Source organism: Misgurnus anguillicaudatus, chromosome 25, assembly GCF_027580225.2.
Source record: "Misgurnus anguillicaudatus chromosome 25, ASM2758022v2, whole genome shotgun sequence".
Taxonomy (NCBI): Eukaryota; Metazoa; Chordata; class Actinopteri; order Cypriniformes; family Cobitidae; genus Misgurnus; species Misgurnus anguillicaudatus.
Genome location: NC_073361.2, coordinates 30,493,774 through 30,513,081, shown reverse-complemented (window position 1 = coordinate 30,513,081; position 19,308 = coordinate 30,493,774). Strand labels below are relative to the sequence as shown.

Genomic DNA, 19,308 nt, shown 5'->3' with positions numbered 1-19,308 from the left:
ACTGGTTACAACGCTATATAATAGAAAATACGATTATTAAAACACACCAAACTTATTTCTCTGAAGTGTTTTAGGTAGGAACTATGTTGCTCTCGGTTGAATCCGATGTCGGGCAGATTTCACCGCTGCACACGAGTTACATAGCCGGGGAAATTCACGCCTGATGTGAAGAAGTCTCAAGATGACAATAACAGGACGAATTTGCTCTCAATTATCACAAGTTTCTTTATATCATCAAATTTCTACCAGGCAAGTTTACATTTTGTCCTTGCATAGATGACGAAACAGCCTCTCTTCTTTACCTTAAGAGAGAGGTTTTGATAGCTGAACTCACGTGTATTACACATGAAACGATAAATTAATCACTAGCAATAGTAAAGATAAATATGTTTGTTGTTCATTATAATGTTTATAGATTTCTTTCTTAATTTTTCTTTAAATCTCCTCTGAATGGTGTATAGGTTAATAAATTGCCATCTGACCTTGAATGGGGGAACCTATATCTAAATGACATTTTACATTCTCTGGTTAAGACCTGTGATCAATTTTTGTTACTAAAGAATGCTTAGATGATTTTATCCAAGACTAGATATATTTCTAATGTTTCTTGTAACTTACTGAGACTATCTAGGTTTTTAATACAGACACATTTGAGGGGAATCAAATTTGTCCCAACCTTTACTGCCATCTTTAAAAGTAATGTTTCAGTAACATGTATTACTTTCTCATTTCTACCAGAACATGTGCCACAAGAATGTTCTCCATGACATCACAGCTTCATGCAAAGTCCAGAAAACCTCCGGATGAAGATGACGAAGAACTATCAAATCCCATCAAGTTCTCCACAAGCAAAGCCAGCCACAGATCATGGAACGTGGACCGCTCACTGGGCAGCACTTTTCAGCGGCCGTGGTGGAAAGTCTTACCTATCAGTGTTATAGGAGTGGGCTTTCTTCTCTGGTGTGTCCTCAGAAAAGAGACAGATATAGATGAGACTCTGGAGAAAAACCTGTATGAACATTTACCAGAACTGCTGCCTGATGAAGAAGATGATGATGTCAAAAACAAACCATGACAGTGGCTTAAACGGGACATTTTCTATTTGTAATGTTTATTTATTGTTCTGTGAACTGCAACAGAGTTGGAGTAACCGTCCAGACTTTCGTTTAATAACTAAACTAAGTAAAACCAGATTAGTTTTTATTCTTAGCAGGTGGTAAAGACAATAATGAACTACTTTGATAAATCATTAGCGAACCAGTGAATTCATCTTGGAGATGTACAATAAACCTGATTGTTAAAATTAAAGATCCAGTACATTTACCTTGTGAATGCAAGCAAATGCTAAAATGTATTAATTTATACATTACAAATAAGACTGAAGGAAAGATGCAAAATGTGATACTTACTACATGGTGTGATATACAATGTGATACGGCGATGGTTTAAGTTTGGAAAAAAACTGAACAATAAAATATATTTGAATTTATTAAAAGGATAGATGCCCAATACATTACAAAATATAAACATTTAACTCCCTTAAGCTTCCACCTACAGTTTACAAATGTATTAAACATGAGTATGTACACACAAGACGACATACATTTTAGTGCAAAGATAAAAATTAAAATGCACATGCACCCTGAGTGATAAGAGAAATAAAAAAGTGAACAAGATAATTGAGAAGAGAAGCGTTGATATGACCTGTGGCCAACATCAGTAAAGTTCTAGGAATAAAGAAAAATGGATACGGCGTGGGTCAAATGGGATGTGAACCAAAAGCTTTAAATAGGAAAGTTAGAATAAATGCATTTAAAAAGAAACTGGAACCAGTGATATTGCCTTTGGTTGGAGCAAAGAGTTTTTATACAGCCTACAATGGTGGTTTTTGTAAGGACATCAAAACAAATCTACAGAGAGAAATGTGAATATTCAGGGGTTTTAAATTGTTGTTTGAAGTGTATGGTAAATAATGTCCACATTAAGTAAGAAGAATTAATGCTGAAATTAATCTCACTTGAGCAATAAAAAGAACTTAAACCACCATACAATTTTTTTTATAAAAATACGAAGCTTAAGGGACAGATTGTAATTGAGCTAGAGACAAAGAATTCAAGCAATGGCATCTTTTAAATAAACACTACTACAGGACTTTTGACAAATTCGTTTGAAAACTGAAAATCGCAAATGTTTCACATTTTTTCTGGGAAAAGGCAAGCCAAACTATTTCATCAGTCTCCCATCTGCATCTAAAATCATGTACTTAACTTTTTGAAGTATTACTATTATTGCAATGCAAACCATTGTAAAGTGTATTGCAATCTACATATTTGCAATATTTCAGTAATGTCACACATGGCATGAATCTGCTGGTTTTAGACAAGTGACCAGTAGCAAAGTATATGTATGTGCTACAAGATCAAAGCAAATGTTGAGTACTTGTTCTGACTGTAGGTAACATACCATTATGAGCATTTTTAACTAAAAACAAACCAAGCATCAAAACCTTGAGGTAGTGGAAAGTTTATTTACAACCAAATGGCCACAATAGAAGAGAAACCCAATATAATAACGATAGAAATAAAATGGACATTCTAATTTATCATGAAGCATGCAGACTAGGCAGAGGTATATGAAAGTCTAAAATACAAACTTTAAAACCCTGAGGAGCTCCCGGAATGTTGTGACGCTGCCCCCCCTACTAGTCAAACACAAGATACCCCTCCCCTACCGCAACTACCAAAAAAGAAATACAAAAAATAAACTACACAGGCATTTATAATCAAGAGTAAGAACCCCAAATGCTCCTCCCTCCCTCCTGACCCACCCACACAACAAACCCCTTCCCCATATAATCCTCCACACAAAAAAGATTGAGTAAATAGTCAAGAGTTTAAGCTCGCTCTCCGCGGATTCGACGGGCCAGCTGGATGTCTTTGGGCATGATGGTGACACGTTTGGCGTGGATGGCGCACAAGTTGGTGTCCTCAAACAAACCCACCAGGTATGCTTCACTTGCCTCCTGCATTCAACAGAATTATCGATTATCAGACAAGATTGCGTTTAATAACCAAGTTGATTTAAAACCACTCTCTGTAATCCAGAACCATGAAATGTACCTGCAGGGCACCGATGGCAGCGCTCTGGAAACGCAAGTCGGTCTTGAAATCTTGAGCGATCTCACGAACCAGACGCTGGAAGGGAAGTTTACGGATCAGCAACTCCGTGGACTTCTGGTACCGACGGATCTCACGAAGAGCAACGGTACCAGGGCTAGGGGGAAGAGAAAAAAATTTAATTTTCATTATACAATAAAAAGAGAGCACAATGCAATCTTTGAGGGAAAAACCTGAACAAACACTTAATAAAATACTCCACTTTCATAATAGCCTGATAATTTACTCACACCACCCAGTGTCTAATATGGTTAAGTGAACTTGGGTCAGTTTTATGCAAGTTCATAAAACATTTATCCTTCTGACCAACAACACTACCATTTTGTGTACTTTGTTTATAGACTAATTTAAATGACAATCCCGCAAAAACGCACACTTGAACCATTTTAAACAATAAACTGATGCAAAGACACTAAAGGAGTAGTCCACTTTAATGATGGATCCATTGACTTTTCATAGAAGGAAAAAATACTGTGATAAGTCAATGGGCCCCATCTTTAAAGTGGACGACTCCTCTAATATCATTCCACATACAACATCTGAACGGTCCTTATTCTCCACACGTGTACACACTGGAGTGGTAGTTTTGCACATAGATATGTATATAAAGGCTAGATGGCTCAAGGCGGATCACCTAACGGCATCACCTGGCGGCCATCTTAGGACAGGGCGCTCGCTCACTCGTAGCATTGAGTTTAATGGTGCAGGTACTTTTAAATGACCATAACTTGCTCAAATTTCTACCGATTTTCAAACGGTTTGGGTTTTTACAAACGTTATTAACGTGGCTATAATTCTGGATGCTTTAACATTTTTCATGAATTTATTTTTTATTTTTAGTATAGGTATGCAGTGTCATAGGTACATCTTTGACGTTTATAACAAACCAAACCGTTTGAAAATCGGTAAAAAATTAAGCAAGTTATGGTCATTTAAAAGTACCTGCATCATTAAAACTCAATGCTACGAGTGTCGTAAGATGGCCGCCAAAATGCGGACGTTGCACTCAATTGGCCAGCAGCGCGGACGAGCCATCTAGCCTTTATATACATATCTATGGTTTTGCATACGTCACATGACCTTTCAACGCAATTATGTTATGTAAGGTCACGCTGGCGCATCACACAGCTAGTGCACGACGAGAAGTATTAATTTTCTATGCAAAAACGTCTCGCGAAACGATCGTCAAGACCCTTATGTCTAACAATTAATTTAAAGCTGCATTGAAACTGCGAATAAATTTTAAATTACACAATAATTAACGACGGGCCATTGAATTATAAGAAAATAAGTCAAAGGACCAGAGTAAATTATTTCTCTTATACCACAGTTACCACAAACATTGCTCTGGTGCCTATTTTTAAGACATTTGACAAGTTGCATTTCTCCAATCAGAATAAAGCATTCAACAGACCCGTGGTATAAATTGAAATTAAACCACTAAGGTCCAATAAAGTCTAAAAAAAAAGAAAAAAATGAATTCCTTGATTTACAAATTTCAGGAGTTTTGTAGAATAATTCTCCTTTAAAAGTTTTATAATTTTTTTTTGCATAATATATACTGCACATGTAGTCATGATATCTAAAAAGAAAATAAACTTATAAAGTCAAGCAGGTACACAGGTATGCTCTACCAACTAAAGCTATCATTAAGGGAAACAGCACAACAGCAGTACCACAGTAAAGTGAAACCAAAAGATTACCATGTAAATGGTTTGTACTAAAAACAATATAAAAAGTATACATCATGGTAGTTAAGTGTAGCGTTGATATTAAAACACAATTTTGCAAATAATTGCATTTCTACAACCACTTAAATGAATGCCTTTCTCACCGGTATCTGTGGGGTTTCTTGACTCCACCGGTGGAGGGCGCACTCTTTCTGGCCGCTTTGGTGGCCAGCTGCTTCCTGGGGGCTTTGCCACCAGTGGACTTACGGGCGGTCTGCTTAGTACGTGCCATGGCACTTTATTAAAGTGATCTGAAAGAAAAGAAACGCATCGATGAATACAACAGTGGCGGGAAATTCCACATGGTGTGACGTCATCGCAAACAAAACAACCCTTTCCACTCATAACAAAGTTACGCATTAACATGCAACTTTTATGGGAAAAAGGCACCATGACGACCACGACTCGACGAACCACTAACGTTAAACAACCTGGGGGCGCCATTTTGTAAAATGGGTAGTTATACCGTCTGGCAAAAATAAAAAAGCACAATTATTTGAAATGTAGCGCTTTAATGTATTATGAAAGTATAAGTTAAGTTTCATGGGCACATTGCGGTAAAAATGTGTTCAGGTTTGATTTGTCATAGCAACAGCTCGCAGTGGGACACTGGGTCATATATACACACACACACACATACTGAGCTTTCGTTACACAGACGCGCGCGCGCGCAAACACAGCTTGAAGACAAAACTCTACACTTTCATTTAACCATTCAGCAACTAATTCAAAATATATATGTGCTGTACCTTTAACACGTTGGCAAAACAAACAGGACATTTGGTAATATAAAAAGCATGATTAATGGAGACGTGAAGGACACCATCTCATGATGTGACTCAGACACGTTTCTGTCTTTATGTGTAACATGGCGCCCAAGAACACAAATTACAGCCTTTCTTTGTCTACACCGATAATTCAGTAACTCAGTGTCTGAAAGCGTTTAAGCGAAAAACGTTGTACATATTTAATTAACATGCATTTTGAACGTAACATGTAAACAAAGGGTTAAGAAAGTAAAATTAATTTTCAGATATAAACAGAAGTAACCGTCTTGTTCAAGCTCGTTAGCTTAGCACGAAGCTACCGCGACAAAAACGGTTCGAAATTCGCCGCTCTCTGTTTTCGATGAGAACACACACAAATCTTAACGTAAACATTACTCTAAACTGTTACAATGTGTTGTGTACTACGTAAAAGCTGAAATATGTTTTAGTTTGTGTAATAAAGAACATAAACCTTACTTACGGTTCTTGTTTCGGTTAATTCGTCAAACCCAAAACAACGAGTGTTGGTCACGCGCAACGCAAGCGCCCTCTATTTATTCAGTTGGTGACGTTTGTGCGCACTGAAAGACACGCCTTTCTCGTATTTCATTGGCTGACGGATCTAAGCACTTTACACAGGCTTAAAATGAATACTTAACAGATCTAGCGCGCTTTTTGATATAATTTGGGATTTACTCACATTTCTTGTTTGTGTAGATAAAAAGTATGTACAATCTTTGTTGAATTATACGAATATTTAATCAAGAATATTTCATGCTATGTGTTAGACACTATCTGGCTTCATTTCCTTAGTTTCCAGCTCCGAAGCAGAGTGTTATATAACCATGTAAAAACAACCGTGTACGCACTAGTTTTTTTTTAATAGTCTTCCCTTTATTTTTTGACGTTTGAGTGAAGAATTAATTTATTAATAATAATTGTTATCGGAATAATAAATTAACTTTTAATATAACGCTTTATTGATTTATTTTACATCTTGTATTTTGCTTCAGTGGAAAATAGTAAATTGTACTCTGCTGCATGCGGAACCTTTACAATGTAGGGTTTGTTTCTAGCGGTTGCGGGGGAACCATTTGGCTGTTGCACAGTATATAAGTATATCCACACATGGGTGTTTCGTGTTTATAAATGTCATGTGGATTTATTACAGGCGATGCAGAAGTTTTTTGACTGTTACATGTTTCCATCCTGGTTGTATTGGGCTCAGGTTCTGTACACTTGAAAAGTAAACATTAGTGTTGTCTCAGAAAAGTGCGAAGAGCTCTGGTTTTGTATACAAAATAATCAACTTCAGCTATGACAGAGGAATCAACTAAAACGGGTAAGAGTTCACCAGACAACAGTTCATTAATCATTTCAGGTTCCTTTATTATGACTCATTTTGCAAAGACTAAATATACAGTAAAACCTTAAGGAGAACAAAATTTTTTTACTGAAAGCAAACGAATCCCTTACCTTTAATTTTTTTCCAGGGAAGTATAAGCTTGGTTTTTAAGACGTAAACTAAGTATTTGGTGTCGTCAGAGTACATATATGAAGTTCCAGCTCAAATCCCTTCACAAATGTGAAGTTCTGCCTCAAATTATTACAGCATTTTAAAATAGCCACTTTGTAGGTGTGAGCAAAGATGTGCCATTTTGGGGTGTGTCCTTTAAAATGCAAATGAGCTGATCTCTGCACAAAATGGCAGTGGCGTGGTTGGATAGTGCAGATTTAGGGCCGTGATTATTCCCTTCTGACATCACAAGGGGAGACAAATTTCAATTACCTATTTTTTCACATGCTTGCGGAGAATAGTTTAACAAAACTAAGTTACTGGGTTGATCTTTTTCACATTTTCTAGGTTGATATTAGCACTGGGATACAATTATAGCACTTAAACATGGAAAAGTCACATTTTCATGATATGTTCCTTTTAAAAGATAAGCAGGTAGATACTGGATACGCTCTCAATGTCTAAAGTCAATGTCTTTCTAGGAACACTTGGAATGCTGGAAAATGAAAAAAATCCTGTACAAAGTGGAGAAATAGAGACTGATACGATGCATCCCAATCCAGCAAAACAAAGCTCTGAGGCTCCTGCCAATGCCAAAAAAACCAAGAAGAAGAAAAAGAAGGGGGAAGGAAAAGACAGCCAACAGCAAGAGAGGAAGGGCACTACTGAGGGGACATCTAAACAAGAAAGCACTGAATTAGTAAGCAGTAATGATAACTTTTACATTGTTTGGACCACTAATAGTTTTTAAAAACAGATATTTGCTTTAGACTCCTGATGAGCAGCTGAATCGAGAGTTGGACTGGTGCATCGAACAGCTTGAACTCGGGTTAAAAACTCAGAAAACGTCCAGCAAACAACGTAAGTACATAAACGAAATGTATGAATTTCTGGAAAAGTTAAAATCGCACAGTTGATGCATTAAATTAGACACACAAATGTGTTTGTGTTCAGGGGAGGAGGCAAGTCGTGCTTTGAAGACACTGCGTAGCACCAAAGCTCCCCTGGTGAAGAAGAGGCAGGTGATGCGAGCCGTCTCAGGAGACTACAGGAAGAAGATGGAAGAAGAAAGAGCCAGACAGTTTAAACTCATACAGTCAAGTAAGAAAAGTTGCATAAAATATTTCACAAAATGGGTTTCCTTCTTGTTAAGTGATATATAAAATACAAATTTCTGTCTCTACAGCAATGACCTCCGCCCGGGTCACTTCTGTTTCTGAGTGCAAACCTGTGTTTCACCGGCAGGCTGAGAGAAAGACGCCATCAACAAGCAAAACGTTTACATCTCAGGAGACACGCACTCCACAAGATCCTCAGGAGACAAATAAACAAACAGAGATTGTTGAAGAAAGCCAAGGAGAGACCAAACCATTTGTATTCACTAAAACACAAGAGGAGTTTTGCTTCAACTTTAAATTGTGACTGTGAAATCATCCAGTATGATTTGTGCCTTTTTGAAGTAGACACTTGATTGAGTATTAAGTACTACTTGAAATGCATAATGCAGTGCCTGAACTCAAAGTTTTTTGTGCATTTCATTAAGCATACAATGTGGTTTTTAAAACTTACAAATTGCTGTATTTTCCAATCATGGAGAAGACTTAAAAAATGCAAATTAAGTAAAAATCACGAGCTTTCTAGTAGTAACTGTTATATTTAATTGTGATGCCTTTTTCTTTTATTACACAAATGCAAGAATTATACAAAGATTTATAAATAATTATACAACTCCACAGCAAGTGGAAAACAAATATATACATAAAATGCCAGTGGTAAATTACAGCAATTCAAAATAACAAAAAGCTATATAAGTCTTGCTTGCTTTTTTGTTCTTGATTTTGTGTAATGTAGTACCATATTATTTAATTTCTTTTATAAAATGTTTATAGTTTGGCTTAATTTTCTTCAATTTTTTTCACATAAATGTGATATTTTCCAAGTTTTTAATACCTTTTTTGAACATCTGGTTGAATGCACGTTGACAATGTAGTGAGTTGCTATGGCAACGTACTGGGAGATGCTAAACAAATGTCAGCGTTTTGCTCGTGCGCAATTTTATCTACTAATGTTCGTGGACAATTAATGTTGTACATTAAACGAAACAAACTTTTGTTGTCAAGTTTGTCTGTGAAAATCTAAAGTTTAACAACAAGCGTGTGGTTGTCGTCAGGTACGCGAGATATCAGCGCTGTAACTCGGACGCTTTGGGAAATGTAGTTCCCTATAGAACGCTGCCTGCTCGGCCTACATTATAAGGAAAAGACAATAGACTACAAGTCCCAGAATCCTCTGCACAACACGCCCCGGCTGGAGCACAAAACTTCCTTTGAGTTGCCGATGCAGTTTCTGAAGAAAACATTAAACTGTCGTTTCGCTAATTTTAATTTATTTACAGGTTTGTACTCGTTTATTCGTTGTGTATTTAGTAGCAGTGATGCGTTTATGATATTTGGTGTAGTTAAAACATTCTTCACGGTGCGGTAAGAACTTTATCGTATCACACATAAATTGCATTTTATTATTAACATTACGCAATTAATTTACAAACTTTGAGAAGTTTGAGTATACGATTAAAGACAACATTTATTTAAAGAGTTTTATTTGTGCACGACTGTTTACATAAACATCTGGTGCCAGATAACGGAATGCATGTTTGATAACCTGGAAAGGAATAAATGAACTATTATCATTATAACCATATTACTCGTAACATATAAAATGTTTACTGTATTTATATTAAATAAGTGCAGGTAAAATTCTTTATGACCAGGTGGAGAAAGATAAATATAAGTGATGTTTTTCAGCCAAAGGATGTCTGAACTGAGTGATGAGGCCAGCAGTGAATCGGATCAGTTAGGATCGAGTCTGTCTGTGTGGCTGGCGGGCGCAGGTAACGCTTTGATCGGTCCAGAAGAGCTGAATGTACCGCTGGATCTTCACACCGCCTGCTCTATAGGACAGTATGATGTTGTGGCCCAATGTATCCAGAGGTGAGCTAGAATAAACACACATTATATTCCCATACAGAATACACACACACACACACACACTCACTATATATATGTGTGTGTGTGTGTGTGTGTCTCATTTATGTCCTAAACTACACATGCATAGTACAAAATATATACATTATATAGTATATGCATGCATTTATAAAGTGTTGATGCATGAATGTTGTGTTATTGCAGGGGTGATGTAGATTTGGATGGAAAGAATATAGGAGGTTGGACTCCTCTGATGTACGCTGCTTATATCGGTCACGATAACATCGCTAACCTGCTTCTGGAGACGGGCGTCAACGTCAACGCCACAACATCTAAAGGCCTGACTCCTCTGATGCTCGCAGCCAGCTGTGGCAATGAGAGCATCGCTTATTTCTTACTCCAGGTGAGAGTCTGCTGTGATGTTTTATATCTCTTCTCATAAGTACTGGTGTATAAGTGCAAAGTAACCCATGTGAAATAATTGAAAAATGTTTACAAAGCAAGGAGCACAACTGGAATGCAAAGATGTGCGCGGATGGACGGCTCTTTTGCACAGTACAGCTAATGGACATCAGCAAATGGTCAAATTTTTATTAGACAACAATGCCAATGCAAACGTCAAGTGAGTCACTTGTCATAATGTATTCCCTCCCAAATGCACTCGTGAAGACCATTACTTTTTTAGATGTGCTAGTGTTGTTAAGGTCTATTTAAACTATGACCTCTGCCCTCTCAGGGAGCCACTTTTTGGATTTACACCTCTCATGGAAGCGGCAGCATCTGGACATGAAATCATCCTTCAGTACCTGCTCAACCATGCAAGTGTGAACTTTAATTTGGAGCTAAACGTCAAATATTATGCATTTGTATATATATATAATCAGGGGTGTAAACGTTTAATGATGCATTAATATATTTGTTATAAAGTCATTTACTTGCATTACGGCAGGACGTGCGGACGGAGGAGAGAAACAATAAAGGAGAGACGGCGAGAGCTCTGGCTATGATGTATGGACACAGTAAAATCGCTGGCCTTATTGACATGCATGTGATGAGAGTCAAATCAGGTCAGCTGCACACATACTTTACATTTGCATTTTATATGGTTATGCTTTTATCCAAATCCCTTACAGTGCAATGAAGTGTAATTGGTAAAGCAGCACAAACGTCATGGGTTTGGATCCCAGGGGAACACATGTACTGATCTGTATAATTGAAAATTTTGTCATCCTTTATTTACCCTCAAGTCCAAATCTGTATAAATTTCTTTGTTCTGCAGAATGTTTGTAACTAAGCAGATCTGGGGCGCCATTGACTTTAATAGAAGGAAAAAATAATACTATAGAAGTGAATGGTGCCCCAGATCGGCTTGGTTATTAAACATTTCAAAATATTTATTTATCAGAACAAAGAAATGTATACAAGTATTTTACAACATGAGTGTGAGTAATTATCACATCTTTTGGCAAACTATCCCTTTAAATTTCCTGTAAGTGATATAAGTGTGTAATTAAAGAGGCGACTCTATCATTAGGATTTACTTTCTTTTTTATCACCTCTCTCCATCTCTCTCTTTAGCTTTGTACGATGAGTTGAGTTCCTCCGAAGAGGAAAGTTCGACCCCGAGGGTCCGCTCTGCTCGCAGCAGAACCAGAGGCCCCAGTATTCACGACGGCCCTCAGGCTATAGCACGCTTCAGAGTCGGCTCCAAGCAGGGTACTCAAATATTCTCACACTTTGCATAGAACGTTCTACTCAGCCTTGCCTTCGTGTTTTGGTCTGGTTTAATCCGGTTTGATCATGCCGTACAGAGGTGCCAGTGACGCCACCTGGATACGTGACCTTCCCTGATGTCAGTGATCAGAGCGAGGGAATCTGCAACCGTGATGTCACTTCCCCTATTAATGAACTCGACGGACAGAGCAACAGCAGCAGAGGTGACTTTTTTCAACTACAAATCCTTTATGCCGTCGAGTCATCCTCACCTTAACATACATAAACCCTGGTATTGTCCGATTTGTGATCCGTCTGCTCAGATTGTGATTCTCTGTCTTGCGTGTGTGCAGATGAGCTGTTTTTTGATAATGACATGCCCACCGTGAGGAGCAGTAGCAGCAGTAGTGAGGGGCTGTCCAACCTTCTCGGGCTCAGCAGAGAGGCGTCGCTGGAAAGCAATGAGGTCAGCACATTAATATCTGCTGTTGAAATGCGATTTTACTATGACTATGAGATAGTATGAGATACTTTGAGATACTAAAGAAACATGCTTTCCTTCTGTCTAATTCCTCCAGGACTCCGATCAAGCCAAGAGAAGTTGTGTCCGTCGAACAAACAAACTCCAGCACTCCAAAAACAAGAGCGGCGCTGCGGCCGGGTGCACCTCAGGTTACTGTGAAGGGCCATCTTCCTCTAGACAACATCCTTCATACACTGGACCCAAAGTTTGTGCTTCATATATCATTGCGTGTTTTTTATTGATGTGTTGCATCCGTTGAAAACTACGTGTATGTATGTATGATATAGGATCTCGCAGAGTTCCTGGAACAAGTCGGATTTAGAAAATATCTCCCCCTGCTGGAGGAGCAAGACATCGACCTGAGAATCTTTCTGACTCTTACTGAGAACGACCTGAAGGAAGTGGGAATTACGTGAGTAATTCTTTACAAATCCAGCTTCTTCTCTTATTTTGTTTTACTAACTGTTTTATTTATTTTTTCTCTACAGGCTGTTTGGTCCGAAAAGAAAGATGACATCAGCAATAGCCCGCTGGCACAGTAACGCACGGCCGCCCAGTGATGCGTTGGAGCAAGCGTATGCGGACCAGCTAGAGGCAGAGATGCAAGAAATGGCCATACAACTTCACAAGGTGCTGACTAGCTTCATTATTTAAGTCTTCCTGTAGCTCAGTTGGCAAGAGCAAAATCGCTTTGGATAAAAGCGCATACATGTAAATTAATTCGAGCTTCGGTTTATCTGTTTAGCGTTGTGCAGAGGTGGAGTCTCTACAGGCTCAGGTGTCTCAGGAGAAAGAGTTGCGTGCCGTGATGGAGGGATGTCTGATGGAGGAGAAGATGGTGTGGAAGACGGTTCAGACTGAACTGCAGGAGAACGCGAAGCACGTTCAGACGCTAAACACAAAACTACACACTTTACGCAATTGTCACACGCAGCTGGCGCAGGTCATACAGGAAGACCCTCGATCTGTGGCTAAAGGTGTGTTGATGTTTGTATACAGGCATTCTTCAATGAAAAGTTCAAAGCTATGTTTTCCCACACTGGAGTTCGCAAACCCCTGGTGGTTTGCAAGGGAATTGCAGGGGAGTCCTGAGTTGATGGGAAAATGATGAATTCATTGGTGGCGGCCAAAAAAACTGTGTTCGGGGTGTCGTGTGTGTGGCTTGTCATGTCAAAATATGTGGTCGGTCCATCATGGAAACCTACGTGCCATGCTGCATACGCATTGAAAGGGTAAATGGTAAAAGAGACAATCACATGAGATTAAAGGAATAGTCAATTTAAAAAAAAAAATCCAGATAATTTACTCACCACCATGTCATCCAAAATGTTGATGTCTTTCTTTGTTCGGTCGAGAGGAGGTTGTGTTTTTTGAGGAAGGCATTCCAGGATTTTTCTCATTTTAATGGACCACAACACTTAACACTTAACTCAGCACTTAACAGTTTTTTTCGGCTGAGTTTCGGAGGACTCTAAATGATCCCAGGCGAGGCATAAGGGTCTTATCTAGCGAAACAATTGTCATTTTTGACAAGAAAAATAAAGTATATGCACTTTTAAACCACAAAACTATGCCCCAGTGTTTACAAGTGTGGAGAAAGAGGACCGTTCTGACGTTGTTGTATGTTGAATGATACTAATTAATATCTTTGTGTCAGTTTATTGTTTAAAATGGTCCGCAAATGTGCGTTTCATATATGTAACACGTGACCTTTCCACGGCATTGCGCAATTGCGTGGGGTCGCGCCGGCTCGTCACAGGACCGAGGATGGAGGAGAAGTTGTGGTTTAAAAGTGCATATTTTTTATTTTTCTTGTCAAGGATGACAATCGTTCCGCCAGACAAGACCCCCACGCCTCGCCCGGGATCGTACAGAGCCCTTTGAAACTGCAATTTTAAACTGCATTAAAACTATTAAGTGTTGGGGTCCATTAAAGCAGGGTTCCTGCGGGGTCTTAAAAAGTCTGAAATTTAGAAAGTTAAATTTAAGGCCATAAAAAGTCTTAAAATGGCCAGATTTTCACCCTAGGTCTTAAATTTAATTAACCCAAGTCTTAAATTTCTTACCTCCATTTATTCCCGAAAAGGTTGTCCAAAAAAAAATAAAATGGTAAATTAAAATGCCTCCGTGACGGAGGAAGAATGTATTTGATGGGTGGGCCTCTAAAAAGAAAAGTTCTGCACTTTGCGTGTCACTGAATGTCTCTTCAATCCAGTTTTTAATCATTATTTTTTTAAAGAGAATACAAATGTAGGCTATTATAATCCACGCAATTCATGCCATAAGCTATATTTCAGGTGTTGTGATCCGACTGTATACTTATATAAAAATCTTTTCTGTGTTAATTTAACCAACTAGCCCGTGGCTTACCAGAGCATTTGCAAGGTTCTGAAACAGAGGACCCAGAAGCGAAAAAATCAACACTGCTTTATTAAAAATCAACTTAAACAGTCAGGCCGTCAAGTCCCGCGCCATCAACAATGAGTCAACTTTAGTGTTACACAGTTTTCATATGGAGCCTACAAATGCGACCTCTGGAGGCTACAGCCTTCGGATTCAGAAACGGCCTTGTTTGCAACACACAACAAACCACGAACAGCCTTTTAATAGTAAATTTCCTTTTCATTTAATTATTGTGTATTTAGAGAGGGGAATAAATGCGATGGCGGTATAGTGCATATTTATGCACATAACGTATGGGTGGAGAAAGTGTAAAACATGTTAACAAGCCACATATCAGCAGCTGACCATACTGATCTTCCCATATTAGTGGATTTTATTTGTCAAAATAAATAAATAAACAAAGATATAATAAAAATATAATGTTTTGAGAATTTCTGAGATCATTGTGCTGCTTTGGTCTTAAATTTCACTCATAATGGTCTTAAAAAGGTCTTAAAAAGTCTTAAATTTGACTTGGTGAAACCTGCAGGAACCCTGTAAAGTCCATTATCTGGATTTTTTTTTATAAAATGGACTAATCCTTTAAGAGAGTATCTAGCAAACGTGAGCGTCTCCTTTATGATAAACCACCCTTATGAAGCGTCTGCAGCAGGCACATATTTTGACATGACTATTCACACAAATTACGATGTTTTGACGAGTTTCGCGTTCATGCCTCCTTGGAAAAGAAGTCACTGGAATTCATTACAAAAATAAAATGTAATTTTTTTTTACATTAACAAATCTAAATTAAACACTGTTTAACTCTCTCTCGTCAATTAAGAGAAAACATTTGCATAAAAAACAGATTAACAAATTTTTATGTTAATCTGCAATACTGCGATTATCCACTAGATGGCAGTATTGCAGATGAAAAAACTGAAGCCAAAACGTTTTTTATTCATATTAAACTCTATGTATGATTTGATAATCGTTTTGAATCTGATCTCTAACAAAATTCCTTCATAAAAACATGCAATTATTTTAGCTCTTTGCTAAAAAAAATATATTTTTAAAGACAAATACCCATATTTAAGAGTTTATAAGCAGAGAAAAAATATATAGATAGGATGAAACATTTTCCTGTTTTGTTTGTTTATTGTTTTTTTGTAAGCAGAGGGTCTGTTCTTTTATTTGATATATTTGTATGTTTATATGTTTTTAGAAAAAAAATTCCTGGAAAGCATTTTGTGAAAATCAAAAAAAAAAATGCTGGCAGGCAACGTTTCAAAAAATGGCTAGCAGGGAATGAGTTAACGAGAACTCGTGCAAAATAGACAAAAACAATTTATGCCCCACTAAAACTAAATTACCAAATGAAGGTGTAAAAACAGTTAATATTAACAATAACTATGTGAAATACTACTGATAATAACAAAAAAATTTAGGTAAATGCGTGAATGTGCTATTATAGTCAAAATAAATTAAATGCTAAAGGAAATAAATGAATCATTAAAATCTGTTTCTAGTCGGAGTTGATGGTGTAGTGGTCAGCGCTCCAACATATGGTGCTTTCCCACTTTCGGTGACCCGAGTTCGATTCTCGGCTCGTGATCATTTGCCGATCCCATACTCCTCTCTTCTCCCTGTACTTTCCTGTCCTCTCCTCACTTTAAGCAAAATGGCTAAAATATAACTTTAAAATCTGTTTATATTATATTATCTTTGTTTTTGTCTCTGGTTTAGGTGATGGTGTTATATGTGCTCAGCTGATGTCAAAGATGGACTCATACATGGGAGAACTCTGTAAGACTTGCTCTCTTGTATGTATATACAGCAGACACTTTCTTAATAAATACAAAAACCTGTAAAAATTAACTTTTTTTGTGTGTTTCTTGTAGCTGACAGTCTGAAGGAAATCTTTCAAAGTCTACAGGGTCTGAGTTCCCTAGAGAAAAGTTCACGTAGCTGGGAGTCATAGCATCTGACAGTGAGTCGGTGTCTCTCTCTCTATCTCTAAAAATGCATCATTTCTTCACCTTTCATACTGATGTGTCTTTTGTCTGCAGGATTTTAGCTTTTAAACGACGGGGGGTGACAAAGCACCCTGAAAACACAAACGTCTGCAGGCCAGAGAGAGAGATATATATATATATATAGGTGTCGGTCCGGTCTGAAGAGAGTTTAGAGAATATGTGAAGATGGAGATTTATGAACGAGTACAGACGGACGGACGGTGAGAGAAGACAAGAAACGCGACAAGCGGGCGAAGAGAATTTCTCATGCCTGTGCTCCAGACGCAAGATGAGAGAATCAACCAATCACAGACAGAGCTGTGTCGTAAAGGGCGGAGCCAGACGCTGTCTGTCAGGAATTCAACAGGTGCACACAGAAAGACTGTCAAAGATGTGTGTATAAACACAAACACTGTTTATTGCTGTACAACATGTTAAACCTCTGATATGTCTATGCATTTGGTGTGAAGTTTGCCTATTTAAAGCCAAATATTAATTCAGTTTTATTCCTAAATGTTGTGCTTTTAAATATGATGTATGCTGTAAATATATAAATTCATGAAACACACAGAATGTTTTTCTGTGTTTACTTCTCATAAAACCATTTTTAAGGAAACTTATACATTAAATTCGGCCCGAAAGTTGTTTTTAACATTTTTAATTAGAGATGCATATCGACCAATAATCGGTTCAGCCAGTAAACGCCTTTTTTCCCCTGATTATGCTGTCATTTAAAGGGATAATTCAACCAAAAATTAATATTTTGTCATCATTTTCTCACTTTCATGCCTGTACGAGTTTTTTTCTGTTGAATACAAAAGAAGATATTTTGATAAATGTTGGTAAGCACACAGTTGACAAAACACAGTATTGTTTTTCCTACTATAGAAGTCAGTGGGTACCGTCATCTGTGTGGTTACCCACATTCATCAAGTTATCTTCCTTAAATATTGACAGATTGTTCATTTTGGGTAAACTATTCCTTTAAAATGGGCAGGAAAATCAACAAAGAGTTAAGAAACATTACCAGCTTGATGTTCAGTTTTGATAGTAATTAACTAAATGATTTTTAAACTTAAGCTACTATTTTAATATTCAGTTTAGTTCATGTCAGTTATCATGAATGTAAAATAAAGTATAAAAGGTAAAACCACCAAACTAATGTTTTATTACAACATTTATTGGTATCGTCAGACATCATTCCTAATAATCGGCTTTGGCAGAGAAACTTAGTATTGCTGCATCTCTATTTGTAACATTTTGTTTGCTTGTAATTGTGATACTGTATATTTTTTGTCATGACTTGTTTAATGTATGATTCTTTTGCAATATTGTAACTAAATACAATCATGCCGATAAATTACTTTTGAATGCTTATTATAACAGTTCACACAGAAAATCCTTCTTGTGTTTTCACAAATAAAGCTATTTCTGTGATATAAAATATATATGTCATATTCTTACGTCAACAATGCATTTAAAAGTATTTGTACTTTTGAATGTCTGTTGAATGCTTTATTCTGATTGGTTGAGAAATGTTGCACGAGTATGCATTATTTTTCGATAATCGCACACCTAACTTGTTAAATGTCTTAAAAAATAGGCACCAGAGCAATGTTTGTGGTCACCGTGGTATAAGCAGAATAATTGAAAGTAAATAAAAATCAAACGATTGTCTTATTTTTCCCGTCGTGATGTATATATGAGTGAAACGGCTTCTGAAATGAGAAAGAAGATGATTTGAATTCATCCATTGAGAATTGATTGGATCGTTGAAAGTTGGGTCATGTTGCTAATTGCTGCGATCTTTTCCCGGACCCTCCCGCTGTTCCTTGTGACAAAATTCCCAAAAAGTTTTTACATTTATTGTGACTTTAAATGATCGTTTGATGTTTTTCATCATATATTTTTAGATCCAGATTAAAGTCTCATAATTTAATGATCATCAAAGTTTGGTTTCACATTAATTTCAATTTTTACATGATCTTACACAGTCAATATTAAAGATATCAAGGTTATTTTTAACAGAATAATATTTACATTATGATTTTATGTAGAAAACAGTCAATCATTAAAATGACTTCAGCTGGGTTTTAACACATTGGGTCACAATTATTTGTCACAAATCGTCAGTGATTATCAAAATTTTAAAGGTGCATTGTGTAACTTTTAGGAGGATCTCTTGACAGAAATGCAATAAAATGTACATAACTATAATCTTACATAATGAACTGTATTGTTTTTATTTCCTTAGAATGAGATGTTTTTATCTACATATACCGCGAGTCCTCTTACATGGAAGTCGCCATCATGTTTCTACAGTAGCCTTAAAGCAACACTAAAGAGTTTTTCTTTACCTTAAAATAACGTTTATAAAAAAAGTTTCAGTTATTCATCCACTAGAAACAGGGTGAACGGCACTTTCACATTCGCTTTGCTGCCCTCTATCGGCCAAAACCGCACTAAAGAAGTTTCCAAATGTCGGGTCGCGGTCCTGTAGTT

General features: G+C 37.2%; 4 protein-coding genes across 5 annotated transcripts; 3 read left to right on the top strand and 1 right to left on the bottom strand.

Moving 5' to 3' along the window:
- Positions 1-19: 19 nt before the first annotated feature.
- uqcc4 (ubiquinol-cytochrome c reductase complex assembly factor 4) lies at positions 20-1,323 on the top strand. The gene is made up of 2 exons (XM_055182034.2): positions 20-249; positions 739-1,323. Exons 1-2 carry the CDS (start codon positions 182-184, stop codon positions 1,073-1,075), a joined length of 405 nt encoding a protein of 134 aa, XP_055038009.2. The 5' UTR covers positions 20-181; the 3' UTR covers positions 1,076-1,323.
- Positions 1,324-2,507: 1,184 nt separating this feature from the next.
- Positions 2,508-6,301, bottom strand: h3f3d (H3 histone, family 3D). The gene is made up of 4 exons (XM_055182033.2): positions 6,155-6,301; positions 5,011-5,157; positions 3,120-3,273; positions 2,508-3,022 (listed from the first exon to the last, which is right to left on the bottom strand). Exons 2-4 carry the CDS (start codon positions 5,136-5,138, stop codon positions 2,894-2,896), a joined length of 411 nt encoding a protein of 136 aa, XP_055038008.1. The 5' UTR covers positions 5,139-5,157; positions 6,155-6,301; the 3' UTR covers positions 2,508-2,893.
- A 449-nt stretch (positions 6,302-6,750) lies between these two features.
- c25h8orf33 (chromosome 25 C8orf33 homolog) lies at positions 6,751-8,823 on the top strand. Its single transcript, XM_055182030.2, has 5 exons — positions 6,751-7,015; positions 7,672-7,889; positions 7,960-8,050; positions 8,144-8,290; positions 8,376-8,823. Exons 1-5 carry the CDS (start codon positions 6,991-6,993, stop codon positions 8,609-8,611), a joined length of 717 nt encoding a protein of 238 aa, XP_055038005.2. The 5' UTR covers positions 6,751-6,990; the 3' UTR covers positions 8,612-8,823.
- A 145-nt stretch (positions 8,824-8,968) lies between these two features.
- On the top strand, positions 8,969-18,774 carry anks3 (ankyrin repeat and sterile alpha motif domain containing 3). Of its 2 annotated transcripts, none has more exons than XM_055182013.2 (16): positions 8,969-9,584; positions 9,994-10,179; positions 10,378-10,576; positions 10,674-10,795; positions 10,910-10,991; positions 11,123-11,240; positions 11,752-11,889; positions 11,985-12,110; positions 12,240-12,352; positions 12,465-12,614; positions 12,697-12,821; positions 12,898-13,039; positions 13,155-13,386; positions 16,538-16,597; positions 16,693-16,781; positions 16,861-18,774. In XM_055182013.2, exons 2-15 carry the CDS (start codon positions 10,001-10,003, stop codon positions 16,770-16,772), a joined length of 1,866 nt encoding a protein of 621 aa, XP_055037988.2. In that variant the 5' UTR covers positions 8,969-9,584; positions 9,994-10,000; the 3' UTR covers positions 16,773-16,781; positions 16,861-18,774. The 2 variants fall into 2 exon arrangements, with proteins under 2 accessions (XP_055037988.2, XP_055037987.2); XM_055182012.2 differs by having other exon boundaries at positions 16,693-16,785.
- The last annotated feature ends 534 nt before the right edge of the window (positions 18,775-19,308 follow it).